This window comes from Lonchura striata, chromosome 2 (genome assembly GCF_046129695.1).
Source record: "Lonchura striata isolate bLonStr1 chromosome 2, bLonStr1.mat, whole genome shotgun sequence".
NCBI lineage: Eukaryota > Metazoa > Chordata > Aves > Passeriformes > Estrildidae > Lonchura > Lonchura striata.
The window spans coordinates 88,912,415-88,928,665 of record NC_134604.1 but is presented as its reverse complement, the minus strand read 5'-3'; the positions used below and the strand labels follow the sequence as shown (position 1 = coordinate 88,928,665).

Below are 16,251 nucleotides of genomic sequence, written 5' to 3'. Positions count from 1 at the left end.
CTATCTCATACCATTTAACTACACTGACTGCCCTCTTGTTCATAAGTAATGTGACAGAAAAAATAAGGAAATCATGACTCATGGTTTAATTAATCACTCCCAATAAATCACACCTTCAGAAGCCTCAAATAGGTACAATATTGAGAATCAGACTTCCTTGCTGTACCTTTTACATACAACATTGATCCAGAGAAAAAGGAGAGTGCTCCTGTCCCTCAGGGGTGTAACTCTCTGCATTGCTTTGCTGGAGAATTACATCAGGATTGAACAGAGAAACATCTTTGGGAAGCAATCACCTCATAGGAATACACAGGAATACTGAAGTCCAGAATTCTGGTGGCACATGCGACCTGTTTCCCCCTCAGCTGGAGCTGTGACTGAGCTGTGAGCTGAATTTCATGCTCAATGCAGCAATCCAGTAAGATAATGCCCTGATGTTTGGTGGTTATCTTGATTTTGGTAGTGCAGTGGAAAACGTTTTGTACTTAACTTCACGTAAATGATACAGGCACAGAGATGTGAAAAGTCCTGTAGGAGGGGTAGCAACTGCATACAGCTTTTAGGCTAAGGATTAGCTGCTTTAAGTAGGTTGCCCTCACTAGATTGAGAACTGATTGCAATACCTTCATGTCTCTTTACCTCAATCAATAATTTTTAGGGTTCAAAATAATCAGACTGCAATAATTCCTCCACAGGAAAGGAACAGTCAAGTAGTGATGAATTACATATTCCAGTCTGCATAAGTATGAAAGAAGAAAGGCAAATTTTGAACAAAATCTGCTATACTGAGGCGAAATTTGTGTCTCTGCAGCTGACAGGTATATGTCTTTACTGCCTTGCAAAGTTTAATACTTAATGGAATAAGCTTTAGCAACACAACAGACATTAAAAACAGACAAACTAGCTGAAAGCTCAGCTGTATGTGCCCTGCGTGTGCCTCTAAATACTATTAAAATTGAATTTGACTAGACTTGCTCAAATCAGACCTGTTATCAACAACACATTGTCTCAGGAGACCAACATTTGTCCAGTTAGGGCTTCCTTCATTAATCGTCCAGCATCAAGCAAGCCAAATCCAAATCTGTGGAGAAAAAGCAATTAGATATTTTAAGCAGTGATAAGAACACCACAAATAATCAATTTCTATGGCATTAACAGCTACCTGGCCCAGAAAAAGTCTATAAAAGCTAGAATTTATTGCAGAACACCAGACAGCTTACAGAGCATTGATTCTTAGTAGTATGCATAGATTGCTGGATTTAAAGAGAAATCCCTAATGGTTTTTACCTTTAATTTTTTTTTCCTTTTAAAGGGAAAACAAGGATAAGGTGTTCATAAGGCCAAAATGCAGCAAAAGAAATGTGTAAGGACTGTTAAACGGAATTTGTCTATCTTTCAGATGAACAGAATACTGCCATGCTGTTTGATGGCAATTATATGCAATCTAATGCATAAACTTTATAAGAGATGAGATGCTAAATACAGTCATAATATTCTATGGTTAGAAAAATGCATTAATTTGGCTTATTTTTAAAACAACTATTGTACCTGAGATGCCAACAGACTAGAAACCATTTTTGCATTTTTTGTGATTGTGAATTTTATACTTTAAAGCCTTCTATTCCTCCATAGCAATCTCATATTGGAGTATTTTATTCTGCATTAAACTTAGTGATTTGTAGCTATTTATAAAAGCAAAACAAAAGGTAATGCAAAACCCAGCAGGCAGAGCATTATTGTCTGCAGTGGACAACAAAGTTTTAAAATCTATTTAGTCTTAATGTTCCCAAAAAACAATTTTTGTGTGCAGATGCTATAGCTGCTCTTTAAATGTTAAACCAAAAGATATCTGAACTCAGATTTCTAGACTAACAGTCTGAGAAGTCAAAAGGGGCGTTGGCAATTTTCTCGTCTGACCCCCTGTATACATGCACTAGAATCTTTCTCAAGTAGCTGGATTAAACAATGTCTTTCAGAAAGATGTCTAATCTCATTTTAAAGACTCCAAGCTATGGTCAGTCCACCTCCTCCCTGGGTAAGCTCTTCCAGTGTTTAATTACCCTTACTGCTAGGAGACGGTGTCTTATTTCAAGGTTGAATTTGTCTAACACCATTCAAATACTGAAAATGCAGGGTGTTTGAGAGAGAGCAAATATAAGAGACATGATACACTTTATACTAATCCTAAATCAAAAGATTATGGAAATATTGAAAACATGACAACTAAAGATCTATTTTGGCAAACATTTATGCAAGGGGGTATTTCTCTGCATAGGAAATGGTTTACTTTCAATTCTGCAAGCTTACACACATGTGTAAAGTTACACCAGGGCTTCAAGTGCAATTCAAAAAGAGGCATCTAGAGTGACTTTTGCTGAAAAAAATATTAGGCATTAACTAATAAATACAACCTCCCTCCATTTCTGTCCCCTTCTAAGCAGCCTTTGTGGCTGCTTATAAATACTAGAAGAAAAAGTGAGAAAACTTCCTCATTGCAGAAATGTGATTGCTGCCATAGGGGGATGACTGCTGATATCCAAACACAACCTAAGAGGGGAGAGAGAAAATAAAAAAAAAAAAAAAAAAAAAAAAGGAGAGTTGTCAAGATAATTAAAACTTTGCAACAATTCAGTAGTGGTGCTGATAAAAACAGCACTGCTGGCTGAATGCAAATAAGATGGTAAAGGCCCTGTTTGGATTATGGTAATTACTCAGTCTGAAGTTAGCTTCAGCCACACACACATATGAGCACACACATACACACACAGCAGTGGAGTGGAACCTGACAACCATACTTGGCGTGCGATCATAAAATTCCCTGGCACGCTCTCAGGATGCCATGTGGAGCTATTTGTACAGTTAGGTACGGGACTCTGCAGCGCAGGAAATACCAGCGGAAGCACGGCTGACCCGCCTGGCCTTCAGCGAGAGCCTGCCCCCCCGCGTATTGCTGGCCTGCATTCAAAAGTGATCTCTGGAGAAGGCAAATCAATCGAACACATGTTTGGTCTAAAAATGTCATTTTGGAATATGTTAAGATATTTCCTTACATTAGACCATTTTGTTTGCCCCAAAGATTTGTCAAGTGCAATTGAATGCATACACATCACAACACATGCCAGTGCCAGAACAAAATAATTTCAATGTGTCCTTTAGTACTCCGATAAAATGCAGGCAGTCGGTGTTGAAACGAGATGCCCTGTGAAAGTCTTGAGAGCACTGGCATTCTGCAATTCTTCCAGGAACTTGTTTCTTTAAAATTTGGGATCCGTCCAAATGAGCAGATTTTGCGTAAGAATGGGGAAGAGGACCAGCTCAACCTCTCCTCTTGCCTTCTAGACGGAGGAGTTGAGGCAGGCTAATTTATGTGATGAAAAATCATTAAAGGAATTACAATTTTCAACTCTGATTCCTAAATAATAAAGCCTTTACGAGGACAATATCATTACAAATAACCCTATTAATCCGTTGATTCAGCTTTAGAGTCAATTCTGATATATGACAAAGATGTGTTTCTTCAACAGTTTTCACAAGTTAATATTAAATAATATTGGCACACACATCATTTTTATTACTGAGTTCTTTGATTTGTTCACCCTGCACAGTCTCTGCAGCTGTGTGTTTTATGACCTACCCATCACAGGAGAAACTCCCATTAGCACCAGCACACAGCAGAGGAGATGTGAACTTTGCAATCAGCCTTGCTATCCTCACTCTGTTTTTGGTTAGTGCTGAAAAGGCTCTTTCGAGCAGATCAGAATAGTCACAACCTCATCTGAAAGTGCACCCGTACTGTGAAGGGCAAGCTTCCCTGCCTGGCATGTTCAAAGTCTGCAGAGACTGTATCAAATACAGATTTATGCATGACTGTGGACGTCAAGATTCAGTCCTCTGACCAACAGGCTCCTGAGGGAAGACACCCACACTTCCCCCTTCTCTCCCCTTCCGTCCACCTTCACCCCCACACCCTTTTTCTCTCTTTGCATTGACCCAATATGGTTGCTAAATATGCACACACACACACACACACACACACACACACACACAAAGTGTATCAATCTTGAAAGGCTTCAAGTCTCTTGGGTTGCTGAACTTCAGCTAAAACACAAATTAGGTCTGTTTTGACTTGCTGTGGGGATCTTTTGCTGGTGTGTTTTTATATTTTTCCAAAATTTCTTCATTGAAAGAATACCTATCAGCTAATAGAACAAAAATCAAAATTACGTGATATCTCTTCTGAAATTATCTCAGGGAGGTTTGCACAATGTCTTCTATGAGATTTTTATCTTAATTAAAACAAAGATGTATAAGAAGGGGAAAAAAAGAGAAAACAGAAAATTAAAAACTGCCAAGCCCTCAACTCTTACCTGACAGTACTAATCCAAGACTTGCAATTGTGCAACAGAGAAGAATGATTGGTTGCAAATTCATAATTTCAGCTTTGAGATTCATTTTGATGGGGTAATCATGAAAAGGGTGGTCAATACAATTTGAATCTAAGACCTTAACATCATCCTTTCGACTTTCCTGCATTTTGTGCATATTTAAGCACCTGTGGTTGCCTCTGACAAGATGCAAAAGTTGGGCTATGATCCTAAGGCAATCAACAATGTTAAGCATTTCAGAAATGGCATAGCATTACTTTGCCATAAAATAAGAACATTTGTGAAGGATATAATATTGTATTATAAAGAGGAAAAAGAAATTGCAAAAGATTGCTAGATGTTAAAGGAAGTCTGATGAAAATGAACATTTATTAGTTCATATTAGACAAAAAGTGCTTTATAACTATATAGTGTTGCTATTGCAATAAATGTAGTATTTGTACCAAAATGCTCAGTTCTTCTCAGTACTGAGAGATATGGGATTATGTGTCTTAAAATTGAGGAATGATGATAAGACTTAAAAGATCGATTGAGGACCCACAAAATCTTGAATTTTTTTATTATAGATCCATTTCCAGAATAAATAATAAGTTTCTGGACCTTTTAGTGCTTTCTGTACTGTGTGAATTTTTAATATTTTTTTTATTAGCGTGGACAAATAAATTTTATTTGATAGCTTGTTGTATTTAAAGACAGTGTAAAACTCTCATTGCAAACAGTTGTTTACAGTGCGCTTTTCAGCACAAAGCTGTTTTAAAGCTCAATTGTGCATTTTGCAGATAAAGTGGGAAAACTAACTGAAGGCTGTATTGTAAGCAGTGGTTGCCGTGGAAACCCCAGTTTCAAGAGCTGGTTCTCCATTACCACTTAATTTAGGCTTCCTAATTGCATTCCACTAAATCGGTAGCGACAATATCTGCAGAGCAAAACTGCATGCCCAGTCTAGCGCAAACCTCTTTGAAACAGGCTTTTTGAAAGCCAGGAGCTATAAAAACTCAGCATGACGTGGAGCATATGAGAAACCTGTAGTTCAAATGTACTGCTGCTTGCTTTCTCATCCTTAGTAACTTCAGTGCGCTCCACACCAATCTATTAGTTCAGTCTACCTTAAAGATCATAAAGCTCTGCCATGTGGAAACTCATCTGTCCACCAACACATTGGTGCAAAATAGATTTAATTGTACTCCCAACCCAGTATCATGTCCATCTTATTTTACTACACACCAGCAGGTAGCCGGTGCAGAGCCTTACTTTCCTTGAACTGCCCTTGCTCCATAATATGAGGAGAACAATACTTTCTCAGTTTAAATCATTTGCCACCGCTCAGCTGTGCAGCAAGCCAGACCGCCCATATGTGACCTAAAGAGAGCCTTGTCAGAACCACTAGACATAAAAGCATTCCAATTATCGACCATACTGCTTTAATAGAGGAGGCAACTAATATGATAGTGTAAGTGATTCTGCCACTGAGAAGCTCTTCGTCACTGTCAGATTAACACTTGAGTTAAACTCTTGTAAATCAGTCACATTATGCTGTCGGTTGAGAAATAAACACAGACCTATTACTCTTAGAATTCCAGAGGGCTCTCCCGCCATCCGAGTTGCGCTGGATGCCCTATTAATCTGAATTTTGTCATATTTATTATTTTGCAATTACTAATGTGGGTAATGTTGGAAAAATTTAAGTTGTCTACGATTAGATTCTGAAATGGATGCACATGCCTAGGCAAAATCTGTGAGGGAAAACGAGAGAGAGGAAGAGAGGAAAACAGGAGACAGCTTACATGTAACTTCTCACTGGAAAAGACAGGAGACCACCAAATAAATTAAATCCTATAACTCTTAAAAAAAAAGAAAAACACCAAAAAGAAAAAAACACCAAAAAACCCACAGACCATTTCAAAGCAAAATATTCCAGTGTCTCCAAGCTGAAGACTTCCCAGAAGCTCACAGTGAAATGCATCTCCTAAACACCAACATGGTTACATTTGAGCCTTCCAATACTTATTAAATTAATGTTGAAGTTGAAAATAATAAGTAAACTGCTCTTACATTGCTTCCTTCTCTCCACAGTATGATTAGATGCTAATAAATTATCTTTAAGTCATGCATTATCAGCTCACCATCAGTTTTTCTATTTCTGTGGATTTCTGTCAATTTTCTTGCCTTTTTATCAGGTTCTTGTCTTCTACTCTACCTGAGCTACTTTGAGCCCAAAATGAAGACACCTCTGCTTTTGATATTGGGATTTTGGATGTGAGAGAGTGGACAGATAAGGATTGTTAACACAAGTTGGGATTTATTTCCTGTGTTCTACCCATTGAATGGAGCCCTCTCAGGTGGATGGTGAGGCTGGGAGAGAAGGAAACTGGAACAGGGACTAGAAAACTGGCTGTTGAGTTTTTTTGGTCCCAGGTTGCTTCAGCCAGATGGACACTCCTCAAGATTTCTACTCTTCTCCTCTTTAGATATTAGAAGCCCTATCTGGAGCCAAGGCAAATTCTCTAATAAAAAATGTGTACAGGTCTTTCTAAAAAGGTCTGAGATGTAATCTCAGTGTGTTCCAGAAACAGCAGCCAGAAGAGATTTTAGGCTAAAGATCTTTTTTAGGCTATCATCTTTCTCCAGTGAAGTAGGGAAAAAACTTCCTATCATTTTTCTTCTCTATGAGTTTTTGCAAAGACCTTCTGGGAAGACAGGTAGAAAATGCTGAAAGTAAAAAGGGAGGACCAGGAAGAAATTTGGACATTTGGACCACTGTTCTAAAACTTGACAGAAAAACTGCTTGAAAGATCTTGCGTATGGAAACCATATAATTTTTATATTTGACTTTGCTCTTTAGAAGGCCCTTAACCAGGGCCAATGGCAGAAACCAAGGGAAGACCAGTAGAACTGTATTGTACCCTGAAGAAAGTCAGAAAAGACACATTTCCACTTTATCTTCTAGTCCCTATGGGTCACTTTTCTAGTGGAAAATTGTGGCCTTGAAGAAGTTGTAGAAGAACTCAAAGAAGGAAACCCTTTACCCTTTGTTTTTGACTAAATGAACCATGGTAAAACTTGATCAGAGACTGCTTTAGGCATCATCCAGAGCAGATTATATTTTCTTTGGGTAGGTCTATAGGAAAGAGATTGTAGAAACACATTATCTTCTCTGAGCAGTCTTTAAAATGGTAACTGATCTAAAAAGAAATAAAATTTCTCCAATGTTGGATAAAAATTCTGTTTTTCAGTTTATATAACTCATGTCCTAGAGAAAAGCAAAGAAAAATTAAAAAGCTCTCAAGAGACAATGGGATCTATTCTGTCTTCACATGCATGACTTAGTTACAAATGGGCTCCTTGCCAGCTTCTGAGCTCAGCCACACACATGCAATTTTCTTTGACTTAAACAGAGCTATATTTCTGTGGGCAGAATCTGGACTTTTTGTATAAGGAACTCCTATTATTTTTTATTATTTATACTTTATTATAAGGATTGTGGCCTCATTGTTTTGAGCTTTGGGAAAACAAGGCTCTGTGTTCTATCCACTGGAGAGATTACGGCCCAGAAGAACCAGCAGCATGTGAAGGGTGGGGGCAGTGTAACTATCAGTCCTCTACATGATCATATCTTCTCAATTACAGAGGTGTCACCTAGAAAATAACTGACTTTCTTGAGAAAGATGCTTTCAGATGCCTGACAAATTTTCTGTGTGTCTTTCCCTTCCATCCCTGCATCCAGCACAAGACTGCTTCCTATCCCTAGTTTATTAAATCCTCATCCTCAGAGCTGGTTTACCCTGAGAACACACTTGGTCTTGTTTCAAGCATCTGCTTTTAACAGGGTCTACACGTACTGCTGCCAGATTTTGTACTCATCTACACATGTGAGTTCCTTTGACATAGAGTACATATTTTTCTGGGCACAGTTCTTTTAGGGTATGGCTCTACACAGACATGGAAGCCCATCTGGCTCACCTTTGCTTGGGGTTTGTAAAGGCCTTAGCAGAGGATACAGAGTGGAGGAATTTGAAGGAGCAGAAGGCAGTGGTCTTACTGCTGTGTTTTGGGATCTTACCTGGCACCTGACATGACAGTGAAAATGCAGGAGCACATTGGTAGGTGGGAATTGTGTAAATGGGCTCTTCCTCTGAATGCATCTCTGTACACAGCGCTTCACTAGCAACCAACATGGCAAAAGCAAGAAATCAGATGGACTTAAAGACTTACTCCAATGTGTTGGAAGTGAAAGAGTAAGGATAAGACAGAGAATTTTGAGTCCTCAGAAAAGAGCCAAATCAGAGTGTTCAGTCTCTTCTGAGTGCCTGTTTGAATGCCCGCAAGTACAGCTGGGGTTCTGTAGGTTTGGGAGGGGAGGGTTTCAGGGCAGGGAGCAGAGCCAGGGAATGACTGCTCTCTATCCCTCGCCACCCCTGGCACCTTTCCCGGTGGAAGTCAGAGTGGGATTAACACACACGGAACTGGTTCTGTTTCAACGCCCCAAGAGGAAAACAACATTTTTTCAAGCTATATGATTCTTGTTTGTAGCTACGTGACACGTTATTTAATGGCTGTGAAATACTGCATTGTTCTGATTTTGAAGATGTGCATATCTTTGGAGGACCACTCTCATTTTTCTAAATGCTTTTTAAATGCAACATTTACAAACACCTTCATTTTCTTGTTGTTGCTGACTCGCTCATTGACATTTTAAGCTAAACAGCATATGGCTTATTGCTTTGTACAAGCAATTGTATACAATTCATACATTTTCTGGAATTAAAAAGCCTTGGAAACATGATGACAATTTTCAAAACTACAGGTTTATTCTTAAAACTAGGAGATCTGTGAGGTCTATTCTTCATTTTTGCAGATTTTTCCAAGTGATCCAAAAGAGTTGCTGAGGGCATCACAATTTCCTGGCTACAAAACAACAGAAACAACATAGATGGATATTTAGATGTTTTATTCCCACGTGTGTCCAATGTTTTTGTGGTCTTTTGATGGGAGGTTATTACTGGAGTGTAAGGTATTAATTACTGTTATCAGCATCTATGACATCTCTTGCTGAAGATTTAAATCAGCTTCATCTGGAAACAGGAAATAGGATTTAAAAGGCCTCCTGCATCAAGTTCAAACCCCAGCTTTTGCTGTCAACTGCACATCATACAATTGGTTTCATAAAGTGCTCAAGTTTCTTGCTGTAACAAGTGAAGTTTCTTGCTTCCCCTGCTCCTGTTGGAGGAGTGTTCCAGGATATAATTCCAGTGCTTCCTCCTAATTTCCTGTTGGAATTTATTCATGGCCATTTTATAACTATTTGTTCTTATGTCAACATCATCCTTTAAATAGCTCTTCTCCCTCTTTGTATATTTATAGAGAACAGTTATGTTCCCTTTCAGCCTTTGTTTTGTCTGTGTAAACAAGTAAGACACTTTTAATTTGCCATGTTAGATAGCCCTTCCTCCTCCTACTAGTGCCCCTTTTTGGTGCCTGACCCAGTTTGAAATAATTGTGTTGCACATGGATGCAATAAAATGGGTGACTCAAGTTGTGCACTGTCTGCCCGTACTCTATCAGAGAGATAGCATCCAATGACAATTAGGAAAAAACCCCGCCACTTCCCTTCCCACTCTCCCTTGTCAAACTTTTTTTTTGATATAGGCACAGCATATCTAAGGCTCATGATCACCTTTTATTAGCAAGGAGAGTGATCAAAAATTTTTCCAACTTCTACCTCCTCTTTCAGCCAGCTGCTGAAGCAATGCTACCCACACAAACAGTGTGCCTAAACCCAGTGCTTCATTATTTGTTTTCTGAAGTGTACCATCTTGAGGCTGCACTCTCAGATTTCACCTTGTCCCATCTCATTCCTTTTCTTTCCTTTTCTCTTCTTGCTCTACAAGATACTATTGGCATTTTTTCCTAGCTTTGTGTAATCAGAAAATTTCACTTGCATATACTCCCTTTGCTGCAGTGCGGGTTTTAATGAAAACAGGACCCTACAAAATGATTAATAATAAAAGCACTATGTGTAGGACCTGATTACTGATCTCTGTCTATTCCAGTAGATCTATTTTCAGTACAACGTGCACTCACCTCTTCTCCAATCATCTCCCCTCATTCTTCCAATGGATCTCCTCTTTCTCCAGGTTAAATAATACCCCTCCCCCTGCAATGATGATAATATGATTTACAGATACCGGAGTAGCAAGATCTATTGCATTTCCTTTCTTTAGAAAAACCTGATTATTTATGGCATGATCCATTTTTAGAAAAGTCTGACGTGTTTCAACATGTCTCTTGTTTCCTTCAAAATTAGATTTAAAACCTGGCATGCAATGAGAGCACATTATGAATCTGAATAAATGCTGCAACCATTGTGTACTTGGTACTATAATGGGTTAATTGTTGCAGTGCAGGAAGCTGACAGGGAGCCACAAGAAGGTGCATGCCTTAATGAGGAGATGGTAAGGAGCCCTGGGGCATAGAATGGGGCTAATATGAAGGAGAAAACAGTAGGACAGAAAAGCTGAGTAACCCAAATAAAGATATATTTGCTCTTTATATTGCAATTACTGTCTTGCATTATCACTGACAAAACTTAGAAACATTAAAGTAACTCAATGAGATAGATGTGTGCATAGAATATTTCTGTCCCAGACTAGGTTTTCTCTGTTTTAAGGTTTCTCTGGCACTCCCTACTCAAAACAACGAGCTACCAGTTAAGCTGAAAACCGGAGCACTACTTTGATGAGTGGACATACTGTTGTTACTGTCAATACTTTTGATTCCTGGGGAGGAATTCTGTTTCCAGTCTGCATTTTTTTAAAGGAAGAATTTTTGAAAGACATCAATTTCCCTTGGTCCAAGGGCAGCCCAGAAAATATTGGAAAGGAGTAACTTTAAAGGAGTAACATGGGTCAGAATAGTTCTGCTTCAAATTCATACTATGCAGACACTGATCCACTTTGCGATACTTTGTTCAGATTTTCAGGCAAAACTACCACCAGTTACAGTTTAATACAGTAATACATAGAAGATTAACTTCGCCTTAGTATTTTGGGTGAAATCACTTATTTCTTTCTTGGAAGCTGGCTGGCAGGGGTAATGGAACCTTGAGAGACAAGTGGATCAAAATCAAAGAAAAGTTGTTCAAATCCCAGCAAATGTTTAAATTCACGTCCAAAATGGTCAATCAGCCTTATAGTCTCTCTACTACTTTATCTGTTAATTAAATAACTTTGAGTCATATTTCTCCAATAAGGTTTTATAAAAAAATAAATAATTTCCTTTTTTTACAGCTGGTGTACAAGCAGTGGGCTTTATTATATGTATTTTCTCCAAATGTAACAGCACATAGTATCTGGTCTTCACAAATTTCTAGCTGCTGGACATTCCTTTCTAGGAATAATTAATTGTAGGAATAAATCAATATAACTGTAAATGGAACAAGGATCAAAGTCAGACTTACTGAATATTGATAATCATCTAGGTAAACACTGGAGGTAGCTTCCAAGTCAAATAATAAGACTCTCAAAAGCATGTTCCTATAAAACAAAGGTAAATATATAGTCTTTAATAAAAACTCTGTAGAGCACCACAGAAAAAATGAACAGAATCAAAGTAAAAGAGAGTTTACCTAAACATCAGCTCAGCCTTTTTCTTTACCATAATTTTATTCACATTTTATTATAATGGATCTTCTCCCCCACTCCTTACATGTTTCCTCTTGTTTCTCTAGCCTTTTGCATCCTCCTTACTTTTTTTATAGTAGAAATTGCTGCACAGGGTCTGACAATAAGTCTCTGTGGTCTAACATTCAATCTCTCTGAAAGGGCCAGTGTATCAAGTCTCCTCCTTGTCTTTAACAGAGACTGACCTAAAGCATGAAGCTTGCCATTAGTATCCCTCTTTACAAAATAGGTAACTACAAGTATTTTGTACTGACTGTATCTTACAAAATACTTGGCCTCAGTGACATACAAGGGCAATTATTAACATGAGCTAATTATATACTGTGAGTGGAGAGGGGAAATACTTCTTTTTCTTTTTCATGAGTTTCCAAAGATCAGCTTTTACTTTCAGGCAGTATTTCCTTACCATCATGTAATGATAGCAGAGCAAGGATGAAAATTCCTGACTGACCCCTACTATTATTTTGGAAATACTTATCATGTCAGCTGTGATTTTGTTTCCTTCCTTTATTTCTGAAGTCTCCCATTCATTATCTGTTGCTAGCATTTTTCTTGCTGTGTAGCCTTGCTGGTTTCGCGGTGTGTGTGCTCCAAGTCCTGCATAACAGCCAACACACCACCATGGGTGAGGGAGCAAGGAGCAGTGCACTCATTAAGGAGATGTTCTGCTGGAAACATGGCATGCTTTTGTGTGGATGTGTGCCTCAAAGTGGGATGTCCTCCCAGAGAAGCAGTGTCGGTGTTACATCACCTCTGGAGACACCCCTGGCACAGACACACTGGCACGCTGCTGCCTCTGTGTCCTGCGGTTCCAACCGAGTAGCCTGTGGGTGGCAGGGACTGACAGGGAGCTGGCAAAGCTGCAAGGTTGGTTGGGAATCTTTCCTAGCCAGAGGCAGGATGCTTCACAAGCCCCAGGGACAGTGCCCCAGGGCAAGCTACCTGCTGGCTCAGGAAAGCAGGTCCTCAGAAAGAGGAGGGAGAGAACAGCCACGAGCAAAGTGCCTGGGGAGGAAGAAGCCAGAGGAGAGTACAGTGCTGTTCATCAGCTGTATGGAGAGGGTAGGACAGGGGAATCTGGTAGTAAATGGAAACAGATGGGAAAGTTCACAGGAGAAGAGGTAGAAGGAAAAAAATCAAGGCTATCTTTGGGACCATAGTGAGGATGAAAGTTCAGAGAAGGTGAAGGAAGCATTCTCCCTCTTGTGATGAAAGACTTGTCTCTAATATAAAAAGTCCAGGCTGTCTGTGATCAGCACCTTGAAGATGCTACATACTGATGAAGAAAGGTTTAATTTTTCAACAAGGTGATAGTAGGTAAATTAGTGTTTTTGCAGTGGTTTATATATCTGATCTCAATATCTGATCTCCCTGTTCTGATGGTACTTTCTTACCACATCCATCCCAGACTGAGTCACATTCTGCCTTATCCTCAAGAAAGAAAACAGCACTGTGTCACAAACAATAGAGAGCAGTTCGAATGCTGTAGCCTCCATAACCATGAGCTACCTGTAAAAAAAATTTTAGGAAACTCCAAGTAAACAGTCTATGTAAAATTGTGGAAGCAATATCTCTGACTGTTACTGAATGGAGAATCAGTTCATACAGAACCATTTACTGTAAAAAGTGCTACAACACAAATCTTATATAATTATTCTTAAAATTTAATTTGGCTAGGACAGAGTTGTCTATAAAGTTAGAAAAAAGGTACTAATCCACATTCTTGCTATGTTGTTGTTTATGTGTGTATGGACAATTATTTTGCCATAAAACTATCTTCTATTGATTTTTCTTAAATAAATCTTTTACTATAAGAGTTATCTTTACTGCATAATAGCATCCGTAAAACAACTTGAACCAAATTAGTAATGACAATACTAAAATCAAAACCTATACCATTAATTTGGATCTCTGTGACATGTAGGAAATTTTCTGCAAATTAACCCGAAAGAAAGCATATTCTTGCTCATGTGCAGTTACTATAGAATTGACACTACCTACCTAGAGTAGACGTCAAAGTGATTGAATAAACTGTTCTTCAAAACTAGTCTACCACAAGTGATTGCTTCTCTTGTATGCTCTTCTCACCTCTATATGAGTGGTGAGAGAAAAGACAATATACCTGGATATGCTGTTAGGGGTAATGTTCAAACAAGAAAATAATGTGTATATATTGCTTTAAATCCTGTCCTATGAAAAAACTGCTGAGACCTCTAATTCTTATGATGACACCTTTGGGAGCTGTAGGTATTTTGAAAACAGTGCTGCATGTCACAGTAAGTGTCTAACAGCATGTGACTCAAAGCACTGTGTTGTGAGGATAACACATAGTTGATAATTTCCATTTCCATTTAACAGACAATCTGTTACCCAGATACAATTGTATTGGTGAAGATTCCATAAGCTTAAATTTGGAATGGTACCTGAATTTGAGGCATGCATTTCAAACAACTAAAGGAACTCACTGCAATATGGAGACATAAATATATCTGCATGGAAATCAGGGGAAATATGGAATAAGTGTTAAATGACAATTTATTTAAACAAAACAAAAATTGTAAAACTTTATACAGATATAGACACCTTTACCCAGGATTTGGACAACAAATCAAGTTCCTTATGATGAAATTTTTTTTTATCTTCAGTATTGTCTATTATTTGCATTGTGAAATGCCTTCAGGGCCTGAACTAGAAGCCAGGTTCCATTATAATGGATATTAAACATATAATGAAAAGGTAGCTTTCCCCTCTAAAGTGTTCTTGAGGTAAATTTATGTCCATAAATAAGTCAGAAGACAGAACTGACTACATAAACCATGGAGATGCTAGAGCAAATTTTCAGTTAGGCATCTTGGTAACCTAGACCAAGGAGCACAGGCCCATTGAGGACTAATTACTCTTCCTTCACAGTCAATTTTGCAAATGTCACAGGGAAAAAAAAACAAAAAGTGAATCTTGAGGGGAAGAAAATAGACCAAGGAATAGGGCAAGTTAGTAATGTCATCTGATTTTGCATGTAAACAAATGGCTCAGGAGCACATATAGGGAAAGTTATGAGCTTACTCTAGCAAGAAGGAAGGTTAGAGATTATACCCAGTCTAATTCTAAAATCCCTGCTGGTGGTTAACTGTGCTATATTCCTGTCATTTTTGTTGTATGTAGAATGCTTCTGGTGGAGAAGCATGCAGCTAGCATGCCTCGATGGCAGTAAGGATTAATTGAGCATAATGTCTTTTGGAAAGTCACAGCATTTTCTTGGAAGGCAACAAGGGAAAACTGATAGTTTTGCTATGTAACTGAGTTTCATAATGAAATGTCTTACAGCAAAGCCTTGTTGCCTCATTACTCTTAAACCTTTATTAAAAAAAGCTTTTAAAGTGTATTAGTAAATTGTTCAGTTTGAGTATCTTGCTGCACAATTACATATGAGCTTTATGTTTGGCCTGTCCTAGATGAGATAGCATTATTACCTAGAAGAAAGTAATATAAAAGTTAAGCTTGAATGGACCATTTTCCCTCCCTTCCACAAACACCTTGTGATGCAGTCTAATTATATTGTCCACTACTGTTGCTCTGTTTTGACATTTTACAGATTCTCAATTTAACCACTTAACCTGTGGCATTGATAAGTCCATAAGTCAGAAGTCATTACATTATGTTGTTCTGTAGTTTGCTTCAACATCCAAACATCGGTGAATGATTGAACAAATCTTCAGAATATGTTAGGTTAAGTGCTGCAATATTACAGGGTTTCAGGAAAAAAATCGGTGGCTAAAAACTTAATAAAGGAATTTTCAACTCAGTATGAATGATAATTCATTTTCAAATGTTAATATATTGGCTTGTTTGACTATGGGTAGTTTTGAAGTTTAATTGAGCTTTTCTTTTTTATTAATGATACATCATATCCATTCAAACTGACTTTTGAATCTATAGTGACTGAAAAATTAGATTCATCTGGAAGTGAGATGAAGAATGAAGATTTCGGTCCTGTTTCAAAAGATGAAGAGCATGTTGAAGTCACCAGTAACAAAGAGAAAGCATCTACATATTTACAGCAACTGTTGTATAGTGACAGTGCATTTGCTTTGACTAGATTTCCTTGTGACTTCTGTTGTGAGGCTTTTGGCTTATGTACCTCTGACTAATTTACCTTTCACAGGAGTGGGCACTCCCAAGCTGTAATG

General features: G+C 38.2%; 1 protein-coding gene across 5 annotated transcripts in view; it reads right to left on the bottom strand.

Annotated features, from left to right (window-relative positions):
• LOC110474669 (uncharacterized) overlaps positions 1–16,251 on the bottom strand; it is a 380,689-nt gene that overhangs the window by 1,091 nt on the left and 363,347 nt on the right. For 3 of the 5 annotated variants that reach the window (XR_013339508.1, XR_004147823.2, XR_013339510.1), the window contains one exon: positions 987–1,081. Coding sequence is in view for 1 of the 5 variants with exons in the window: in XM_077781548.1 (XP_077637674.1) it covers positions 1,047–1,081; positions 10,467–10,539; positions 11,842–11,917 (184 nt within the window). In the remaining 4 variants the exon portion in view is untranslated. Of the gene's footprint in view, positions 1–796; positions 1,082–10,466; positions 10,540–11,841; positions 11,918–16,251 lie in introns of those variants that run through there. The other 2 variants (XR_013339509.1, XM_077781548.1) reach the window with 2 other exon arrangements.